This window comes from Sphaeramia orbicularis, chromosome 7 (assembly GCF_902148855.1).
Source record: "Sphaeramia orbicularis chromosome 7, fSphaOr1.1, whole genome shotgun sequence".
NCBI classification, from domain to species: Eukaryota; Metazoa; Chordata; class Actinopteri; order Kurtiformes; family Apogonidae; genus Sphaeramia; species Sphaeramia orbicularis.
Genome location: NC_043963.1, coordinates 51,699,340 through 51,710,499, shown reverse-complemented (window position 1 = coordinate 51,710,499; position 11,160 = coordinate 51,699,340). Strand labels below are relative to the sequence as shown.

At 43.7% G+C, this 11,160-nt stretch overlaps 1 protein-coding gene across 1 annotated transcript; it reads left to right on the top strand.

Annotated features, from left to right (window-relative positions):
• Positions 1-8,424: 8,424 nt before the first annotated feature.
• On the top strand, positions 8,425-10,648 carry pdyn (prodynorphin). Its single transcript, XM_030140040.1, has 3 exons — positions 8,425-8,646; positions 8,953-9,094; positions 9,864-10,648. Exons 2-3 carry the CDS (start codon positions 8,966-8,968, stop codon positions 10,443-10,445), a joined length of 711 nt encoding a protein of 236 aa, XP_029995900.1. The 5' UTR covers positions 8,425-8,646; positions 8,953-8,965; the 3' UTR covers positions 10,446-10,648.
• The last annotated feature ends 512 nt before the right edge of the window (positions 10,649-11,160 follow it).

The window sequence follows — 11,160 nt, the reverse complement described above, 5'->3', positions numbered from 1 at the left end:
TGGCGTAATGCATTTCCATTTTTCAAGGGGGCGCTGCTGCAACATTTCTTTACCGACATCTACGAAACCTATACGTAAATTCAATTTCTCGCACTTCTGAATTTTGTGCAAAATTTGGTGAGTTTTCGTAAATGTTCAGGGGGTCAAAATTGAGCTCAAAGCGCAGGAGAAAGAAAAATAAGACAAAAAAAATAAATAAATAAATAATAAAAATAATAATAATCTGAGCAAGAACAATATAGCCGTTTCTATGGCAACCACATATTTGACCTTATTTGAAAGCTCTCGAGGTCCCCCACATGTCTGTGGGGTCAGAGGTCACGTGTCGTGGACTTACACCTACATGACTGACCCCGAGTGGGCGTGTCCCATTGACTCCCATTCATTCTGAGCAGGTGTAAATATGCGATTTGTGCACATGTCATATACATCTTCGGAAAGGTCTCAGTGCCGTGAATGTGAATATGTGTGAGAGTGGCGACAGTGGCGAAACGCGACCGCGTCACTGGCGATTTTGTCCCCATGCGCCCACTGCAGACTCAATAGGCCCTGCGCCGGCTTTACTCGGCTCGGGCCTAATAAGAATCTGAGCAAGAACAATATAGCCGTTTCTATGGCAACCACGTATTTGGCCTTATGTCAAAGCTCTCGAGGTCCCCCACATGTCTGTGGGGTCAGATGTCACGTGTCGTGCACTTACACCCACATGACTGACTGCGACCGGGCGTGTCCCATTGACTCCCATTCATTCTGAGCAGGTGTAAATATGCGATTTGTGCACATGTCATGTACATCGTCGGAAAGGTCTCAGTGCCGTGAATGTGAATGTGTGTGAGAGTGGCGACAGTGGCGAAAGGCGATCGCGTCACTGGCGATTTCGTCCCCATGCGCCCACTGCAGACTCAATAGGCCCTGCGCCGGCTTTACTCGGCTCGGGCCTAAATAAAGAAAAATAATAAGAATCTGAGCAAGAACAATATAGCCGTTCTATGGCAACCACATATTTAGCCTTATGTTAAAGCTCTCGAGGTCCCCCACATGTCTGTGGGGTCAGAGGTCACGTGTCGTGCACTTACACCCACATGACTGACCCCGAGTGGGTGTGTCCCATTGACTCCCATTGATTCTGAGCAGGTGTAAATATGCGATTTGTGCACATGTCATGTACATTGTCGGAAAGGTCTCAGTGCCGTGAATGTGAATATGTGTGAGAGTGGCGACAGTGGCGAAAGGCGACCGCGTCACTGGCGATTTCGTCCCCATGCGCCCACTGCAGTCTCAATAGGCCCTGCGCCGGCTTTACTCGGCTCGGGCCTAATAATCTGAGCAAGAACAATATAGCCGTTTCTATGGCAACCACATATTTGGCCTTATTTGAAAGCTCTCGAGCTCCCCCACATGTCTGTGGGGTCAGATGTCACGTGTCGTGCACTTACACACACGTGACTGACCCCGAGTGGGCGTGTCCCATTGACTCCCATTCATTCAGAGCAGGTGTAAATATGCGATTTGTGCACATGTCATGTACATCGTCGGAAAGGTCTCAGTGCCGTGAATGTGAATGTGTGTGAGAGTGGCGACAGTGGCGAAAGGCGATCGCGTCACTGGCGATTTCGTCCCCATGCGCCCACTGCAGACTCAATAGGCCCTGCGCCGGCTTTACTCGGCTCGGGCCTAAATAAAGAAAAATAATAAGAATCTGAGCAAGAACAATATAGCCGTTCTATGGCAACCACATATTTAGCCTTATGTTAAAGCTCTCGAGGTCCCCCACATGTCTGTGGGGTCAGAGGTCACGTGTCGTGCACTTACACCCACATGACTGACCCCGAGTGGGTGTGTCCCATTGACTCCCATTGATTCTGAGCAGGTGTAAATATGCGATTTGTGCACATGTCATGTACATTGTCGGAAAGGTCTCAGTGCCGTGAATGTGAATATGTGTGAGAGTGGCGACAGTGGCGAAAGGCGACCGCGTCACTGGCGATTTCGTCCCCATGTGCCCACTGCAGACTCAATAGGCCCTGCGCCGGCTTTACTCGGATCGGGCCTAAATAAAAAATAAAATAAAGAATCTGAGCAAGAACAATATTGCCGTTTCTATGGCAACCACATATTTGGCCTTATTTGAAAGCTCTTGAGCTCCCCCACATGTCTGTCTCAGTGCCGTGAATGTGAATATGTGTGAGAGTGGCGACAGTGGCGAAAGGCGACCGCGTCACTGGCGATTTTGTCCCCATGCGCCCACTGCAGACTCAATAGGCCCTGCGCCGACTTTACTCGGCTCGGGCCTAAATAAAGCCGCAAGTGGCATCTAAAGGCCCTCGCCACGGGCACGTCCAGTAGAAGTATGTCCATCGTTCAGCAGGTGGCGCTCTAGCACGAAATTTCAATGTCTTCAGATGAATGGGTGTAGGCCTGGGAGATTGAAAACTGATTCAAATTTGAGGCAGATCTTTGTTCGTATGTCTTAATTAATGCAATTTTCGTGAAGGTAAATTTGTAGGGGGTGCTATTGAGCGAAATGGCAATTTCTTTTGATAAATGGGTGTAGGCCTGGGAGATTGAAACCTGATTCAAGTTTGAGCCAAATTGGTGTTTGTATGTCTGAAGTGAAGTAATTTTCGTGAAGGTAAAATTGTAGGGGACGCTATAGCTGCAAATTTCAAATTTTTCTGATAAATGGGTGTAGGCCTTAGAGATAGACGTCTGAGTCAAATTTGAGCCAAATTGGTGTTCGTATGTCCGAACTGAAGAAATTTTAATAAAATTTTTTTTTTTAAAAACTTGTAGGGGGCACTGTTGTGCGAAATTTCAGTTTCTTTTGACAAATAGGTGTAGGCCTGGGAGACAGATGTCTGAGTCACATTTGAGCCAATATTTGGCCTTATTTGAAAGTTCTCGAGGTCCCCCACATGTCTGTGGGGTCAGATGTCACGTGTCGTGCACTTACACCCACATGACTGACCCCGACTGGGCGTGTCCCATTGACTCCCATTCATTCAGAGCAGGTGTAAATATGCGATTTGTGCACATGTCATATACATCTTCGGAAAGGTCTCAGTGCCGTGAATGTGAATATGTGTGAGAGTGGCGACAGTGGCGAAAGGCGACCGCATCACTGGCGATTTCGTCCCCATGCACCCACTGCAGACTCAGTAGGCCCTGGGCCGGCTTTACTCGGCTCAGGCCTAAAAATCTGAATCTGAATTGATTTTAGATGTGGAAACTCAGAGTTTTCAAATTCAGGTCAACATCAGCGTCTGATCAGTCTGAGTTCAGAATACAAAAATGCCATTATCAAGCGAGATGATTCACCATGACAACAGATCATGAAAGACATGGCCGCCATTTTAATTCAGTGCATATGCATGTCCATGGTGACTACATGCATTCTGAAATATAGGTCGGTTTAGGGAGTAAAGTGACAAAATAGATACACTGTAGGCCACCTGACATTAATAACTTACTAACTCTAGTGCCAGCCATTCATTGATTATTTTCCATTCATTGCCTTATGTGTTACATTTATTCAGTTGCAGTGTTCAGTAACAGAAACAAAACTCAGGCCTCATCAAACGGTAACAGTTTGTACAGGCTCAGGGAATACAGTACACAGCATTTCAATAATTTTAAACTAAGTCTTAAGGCAACATGGGCAACATGAGGCTGCACGTCATGTAAATTTAAACTAAACTGCAACACTTGCTTATTCTGAAATATACAAATCATCTTTTAAAGCATACATGAATTTTCCCAACAGATATGATCATGAAGATGATCACTCACAGTGACCAATCAGAGAGCTCCCTCAGACACAGGGGGAGGAGACAGAAATTCTTGACTGTACAGAAAGTCTGCAAGTCAGCAGGTGATACAGTCATGTCACCAGGGAGCGATTTGTCAAAAAAAAAAAATAGAGGTGTGTGTGTGTTTTAATCATGAAAAAACAGGCAAACAACAGGCTTAATTATTTTATAAGTTACTAAAAAGTTCAGTAAAAAGAGCCGGCTCTTTCGGCTCCCAAGTGGCTCTTCGGGTTTTTTGGTCCTTAAATTAATTTATTACCTACAATAATGTAAAGTTATGCATAATATTAATTACTAATGTAAAAAAAAAAAACCCAAAACATACGCTATATCAAATGTTTATTATATAAATACACCTGTATTTATACACTCTACAGAGTGATAAAAAAATAAATTAGAAAGTGCAAAAAGAAATGCTTAACTCTATAAATTTGGCTCAAAATTGTCTCATAGAGCTCTGGGTTGTACTTTTAGGTGGTTGTAGTGGTGTACTGGACGATGCTGTAGATACTGCAGTCGCAGCAACAGTTTCAGTAGACACACTGGCACCTTCATTAATATCATGTTCACTTGCTTGTCTCTTTTCTTCCAGTTGCACTGATGGATGAACAGTGCTCATGTGCCTGTACAGGTTGTTTGTGGAGCCAGCTCTATATGAGATTTTTGTCTTGCACTCTCTACATTCTGCCTTAGTTTGGTCAATGTAACTGAAATTTGTCCAGATTTTGCCGCATTTCCTGTTGTCACTCATTTTCTCAACTTTTTTTTTTTTTTTTTTACCTTTCCAGTCTGTTTGCGTTGTGGTCTTTGCTCTCTTTCTCTCTGGTCTACCTCCTGTTCATGTGCTTGGTGTGTGCTGTGTGTGTAACTCCACCCCTCTCCCCTCTGCTGTGTGTGTAACCCCACCCCTCTCCCCTCTGCTCAGCGCAGACAGACAACACCACACATTCTGATCAATCAAATGTAGCTTGAAGAGAAAAAAAGAAAGAGAGAAGAGAAGGGGGGGGGGGGGAGGGATAGAGCAGCTCCCAATCAGGATCCGGCTCCCGTCGTTCACGTTAAAGAGCCGGCTCTCAAAGCCGTTTCATTCACAACCGACACATCACTAGACCGGAGTTTGACACCTGTGATGTACTTCAATCACCATAGTGAGATTCCATTTGAGGGTTATACCAAAAAACAAAGAAAACTTCAGAAAAGGTGAGCCCCGGGGCTCCGCTCTGAGGCACCGCGAAACCTCAGCTTCGAGGTGTCACGCACCAAAACTCCAGCGCACAGTCGGGCAGAACCCCGGCTCATAGCTAGGCTCCACATAGGGTGGAGTGTGGCGGGGAGCCGGTTCCCAGCAGTTCGTACCATGTTCAAGTAGGCTGGAAGACCAGGAACCAGCTACACTGTCAATCCCAGCAAACAACCAAGAGAAATCCACCCTATCTGCTCATGTCCTGCCCATTACGTTCAGTTGAACTTTTACGAGCACAAGTTTTTGCATAGCAAAAGATTTTGGCACATAAAACTTTTCTACTCGCAAACAATTTTGACCCAGAAGTAAGTACCACTTCAACTTGCAAGCAAAACTTTTTGATTTGCAAAGGACTTAAAGTGCAAAACCTTTGTACCAGCGAACAAAACTTTTAAATGACAAAACATTTTGGCCTGTAAGCTGATGTTTCAGATTTGAAATGAAAGAAAATGAGAACACCATCAATTTTGTTACGCTTAAACATTTTTTCAAATGTTGATTTTTTTATTTTTTATTTTTTTTCAAAACTATTTTTGTTTGCCTTTCTTTGCCCTTTGCTTGCATAACAGAGACACAAAATAATCTTCATATCCTCTGAATTCGGGTCTGCAGGCATGCATGCTGATATATACAGAGAGAGATAGGTAAGATAAACAGTGTTTCAGGGTTAACAAGCTCTTAGTTGGCACTAATATCCCATTTCCACTGCGTGGTATCGGCTTGGCTCTGCCTTTTTGCATTTCCATTACGACAAGGACCTGGAATCTGGTAACCGGTACTACTTTTTTGGTATCACTTCCGCAGAGGTTCCAGGACTGGGGACCAGATACTAAACTGTGACGAATAAACACTGCAGACCACTGACTGGTCAGAGAGTTATCTCTGTGACCCGCCATTTTACAAAAAACAGATGCGGAAGTGGACAGTAAATATAGCGGTACATTAATCCACATGATAACAGCCCAAAAGTACACCATGGCTGGTCGAGGAGATTCAGTCTTTGGTGGCCGACGTAAAAATTCAGACGAGACAACACGCAACGAGCGAGTTTTCAGCAACTCTCTGAACAGACGGCACGGAAGTAACGCGCCGCATTGCTATGACGTCCAGGTACTGTAAAGTTGGTAGTATCTTGTAATGGAAACAGTCTCCAGGAATACCGAGCAGAGCCGAGTCGAGTTGGTCCCATGTAGTGGAAACGCGGCATAATAAATCTGCTTCAGGAACAAGGGTACTTGTTTTGTGTTTAGCTGTTGGACCTACAATAGTGTTTAGGCAATGAAATCTACATGTAAAAGCAATCAGTTACATCTGACGCACCATATCCATGGCTGGCATGGAACCGTCTCAAAATCTGTAGGTCCTTGAATGTCCACTGAATCTAGCCAGTCAAACCCCATATATCCCCCTGTTAAAATGTCCTACTCTACAGCAGACATATACCTGTTTACAACCAGTTACAAAATAATGGTTTTAGTTTCTGTAACTAATAGAAACTGTCATATCAGTCCCCGGACTTTTACTTGTTTTGTCTGTCTTGTGTGTCATTTCCTGTTTTATTTTGTTAAGTTTCCCTCATGTGTCTTGTCTGGTGTCTTTACTTCCTCTTTGTGTTCACCTTTTCCCTGATTACCTGACTCCTCCCTGATTGTCTCCACCTGTGTCCAATTGTCTTCCCGCCCTCTTGTGTATTTAAACCCTGTGTTTTCCCCTGTTCGTTACCGGTTCGTTTTCTCCCTTTGGTGTGATTACTTACCAGCGTTTTTTGGATCCTGCCTGCCTGTTGTGACCTGTTTTGCCCACCGACCACCGTCTCTGCCTGTTCCTCGTCTGCCTGCTCGTCTGCCTTCGACCTGGTTTGTCCATCACACCCGAGTATACGTCTGACCCCTGTCTGTTCTTCCGCCTCGGTGCCTTATCCTGGTTTTGACCCCTGCCTGGACTTTCGGTACGTGAGCCTGCCTTTCCCTATGTACGTTTGCCTGTCTGATTGTCTGCCCGTGTATGACCTGGTCTGCCCTCTGACTCTCCTTTGCTCTCTCCTAGTCGGGTTCCCCTCGTGTGCTCCTGACCTGGGCTGTAACGTGGTTCACTTAAGATCCGAAGCCGAGATGATTCCCCAACTCAGTCCAGCTGAAGACATATTCATTACTATCCTGTGTGAACCTGTTACTCTGTCAATTTCTAATAAATCCCTTTTAACTGTATTCCTGTCTGAGGGTCTTGCATCTGGGTCCAGTACTCGTACTATCTGTCCTAACAGAAACCAAACTATTGTACAAAGAGTGAATTTATATATTTGTTTAAAACCCATCAATCAGGGCAGAGGTTTTATTAAGGGCAATTGCTGCCCCTGTGGAGGCAATTTGAGCATGCGGAAATGTCTTAAATGATAGTCCTTGCATCAAAATCAAGATGTGAAAGTTCAAGATGATTGAAATGAGAGGGTTGAGTTTTCAAAGTTGTCCATTTTTATGTGTACTATTACTCCAATGTCTTTCATCATTATTAAGTAATTTAATTCAGCTAGATTTTAACACACATAGGCTACCTGTACTTTCAACTTACATTGTTAAAACAAGTTTGTTTTAGTGCATTTACAGGGAGTTATACTTTTTAAAATCTTGAATCAACGTGTGCCTTGGATTATGCACAAATGATTTTTTCAGATGAAATTAATTTATGCGTGAGAAAACATGTTGGCTCATAAATGTATACACAGTGACTGTCAACACTTATCTTTTTAAAGCCTTCCGCAGACTGACCACCTGTGGCGCTGCTACAGAACAAACAGCACGCATACATTCACAGCGACGTGTAGTGAAGGCGCTATGCTGCTAGTGCTGAACGCTGCAAGAAGCAGCAGTGCGATCAAGTGTTATGAAATAGTTAAGCTCTGAATCTGAGGCGATGTTATATTAACCACTTATCATTTTTAAAATGTCATCTTTTGAAGAGGTTGAATTGTGGTTAAGTCTTGGTAATGAGTTAAAAACACTTTGCGCACTTATGTCAGTGTAATTTCACAACCTACGGTTTGGTCCAGGCCCCACAGAGATGGTATGATGATAGAATAGAATAGAATAGAATAGAATAGAATAGAATAGAATAGAATAGAATAGAATAGAATAGAATAGAATGTCTTTATTGTCATTGTACAGGTACAACGAAAGTAATTATAATAAATAAATAAATAAGACGATGATGATGATGATACTGATGATGATGGCTGCAGTGGTTGTATTGGTGGTGGTGATGTTAATGAAGATTATCTGCGCTGGTGCTTCTTCTGCCTTCTCTTTCTTCTTCTATGTGTGGGCGTTGTTAAAAGTCCTGAAAGGGAGAGGCGGTGGGGTTCTTTACGCAGTACATTTCCCTTCCTCATTGGTCCGCTAATAGAATCCGCTATGATGCGCTGCAGTGACATAGAGAAGTCTCCGCAATAAAAAGAAAAGGCGACGAGCCGCTCAGCACAAGAGAAGCTCGGGGAAGTGAGTGTTGGAAAGCGGTGCACAGGACAGTGAGTTCCCATTTGATGGTAGATGCGCCTCTGCGAGTTTTAAGACGACTGGAAGTATCTGTCAAACTCCCGAGGTACAAACTCCGCGCTATGATGCATTTTATTTCAGCTCCAGTGTTTAGAGTTTGCTCAGTGCTAGATGAAATACTGAAAGAAAGGCCTAACCTGTAGATAGTGCACAATTAGGTACTGCGTTGGTAAAGTTTTTCGTTCGTTTAAACAGATACAAATAATTGAAGTGAGAAGGGCTTTAGAAATACACAACTTTAACGCTTATTAGAGATGTTTCAGCCTTTTCTTTCATTTGTTTAAACAAAGCCGGTCCGACTCTGACTCACTGTGTTTTCTATGTGTGTTTGTTGATTTGTTTGTACATGAAGGATCTGGTGAAGAATGGAGTGGTATGTCCTGGTGCTGATGCTGAGCCTGCCGCCCTCCATCCACACAGATTGCTCCACACAGTGTCACAAATGCATGGAGCGGATCCTCATCCCCGACGCGTCATTCAGTAGGAGCAGCCTGGTAAGCAGTGCACAGAAGAGGTCTTCTTCAGAGTAGGTATTCTGCCTTGCACTGGCAGGAAAAACACAATTAAACCCGATAATAGTAGGTATGGATTTGTAGAGTCATGTAAGCCAGAACGCACAAAAAACACTGACACGGATAATCAGTATCAGTCGGTATGAAGTCATTACTCCTCTTTTTGCAATAACGAGTCAACATTTCTGCATTGATAAGATTTTTAGACTGTTGTTGCGTAATTTCCATATTTAAAGAATATGTAATTGAATTTTGAATAAAGATTGACCGTAAATGGAAATTTACATAATAGGCACGAAATCAACAAAAGTAGGTCTAACAAAAGAATCAAAATTAAAAACTGTTATTTATCACATTTCTCTTTTGAATTAGAAAACGAGTCTTAACATTAGGATTGTTTTGGAACTTTTCAGTTTCATTTATTTAGGTGTTTAATTTGTCCAAGATCATTTGCGCACAAAATAATGCTTTTACAACACTTTTTATTTCAATTTTGACATAAAGCCTATTCAGGCTTCATTAAGTTGTCGGATAAATAGGCTATCGTATAGACAATACTACAACTACTCTGCAGTCATTTGATTTGGAGTGTGAATGCTGTAACAGAACAGTGTGTGGGATAAAATCACTTTCAGAAGAGGTTCAGCTGGAAAGCGGGGTTCAGAAAGTGTTAAGAAACACAGTGGAATGTGGGAGGCTGACTCCAAGTGTCCACAGATGGTGTGATTGTTTGTGTCTGTGTGTTGTGCAGTCGTGCGCTGCGGAGTGTGAGGGACAGCTGGAGAGCTGCGGAGCCACGGCCGCGGGGCTGAGGGCGGCGGACTTCAGCCAGGACGAGATGGCTGCTGCGGAGGAGGAAGGGAGCCAGCAGGGAGAGCTTGTGAAACGCTACGGTGGCTTCATCAAGAGGATCGACAAGAACAAGAACAAAATCTTCACCGCCTCCCCGTGGCGTGACAATTCCATCTTAAAAACGGCCGCTGCTGCGCCCAAAAACACCTATGAGGAACTGATAAAGACGCTGGAGGAGAGAGATGTAGACACGGGTGACGACAGTCCTCCGGCAGATGAAGTTCTACGCAGTTATGTTAAACGTTACGGAGGCTTTTTACGCAAATTCGGTCCCAAGACAAAGAGGAGTAGCTCCCAAGAGATCCGGGAGGAGCCCGAGGAGCTGCAGAAACGCTATGGGGGCTTTATGAGGAGGATCCGACCAAAGTTGAACAACCTTAAGTGGGACAAACGGTATGGAGGCTTTCTGCGCCGCCACTTCAAAATCTCTGTGCGCTCAGCAGAGGAGCCCGATTATTACTCAGACGAGCCGGGTCTATAGACGCAGCCTGCTCACTACAGAACTGATGCAGGGCCACATGGCAACTGACACCATTTATCCAAGAGTAGTATCATATGCCTGCCTTTCTTGCTTATACTACTAACCTACTCGGTTGCCTTCTGTGTAACATCTCTGTGTTATTGACATCACCGTCTGTCATTCAATAAAGGATGCTTCTTTAATAAAAACCGAGTATGAAACCACTTTCCCGTTTGTCCAAGGAGGTCAGCCGAAGCGTGACATCTTGTTCCTTTACAATAAATCTTTTGCCAGGGAAAAAAGAAGCACACGTTTCATTTATAAAACAGATACGATAAAACACAGAAAACGCAAAAAGGCTGTCACCATAATGAATTGTGGTTGATGTTATAGGTTGACGATATAGGCTGTATTATTGTGATTATCGATTTAATTTTGTTGTCTTCCCCACTTACTTTAAAGTATAGTGCAGTACCTACAATCCCAATGCTTGTTTTGTGATTGACTGTAGTTTTCTCTAGGCTACTGACTTTGGGTCGGATAGGTGAAAGCACAGAAGCGGGACTGCTGACTTCTTGTTTAACACTTTCAATACTTAATTAAATTCTCAATCCAAAAGACCCAAAAGTAGGACCACAGGATATCACTCTCATCACTGTCACCTCACATCTTTTATTTATTTATTTATTTATTTATTTAGCCTATTTTTAGGTCCGTTACTCAATGGAATCTTTAA

What these genes read in the sequence shown, in the direction of transcription:
- pdyn (XM_030140040.1), top strand. Translation starts at nt 8,966, where the DNA reads ATGGAGTGGTATGTCCTGGTGCTGATGCTGAGCCTGCCGCCCTCCATC. An exon ending in CATTCAGTAGGAGCAGCCTG is followed by an intron (nt 9,095 to 9,863) that starts GTAAGCAGTGCA and finishes TGTGTTGTGCAG; the next exon opens with TCGTGCGCTGCGGAGTGTGA.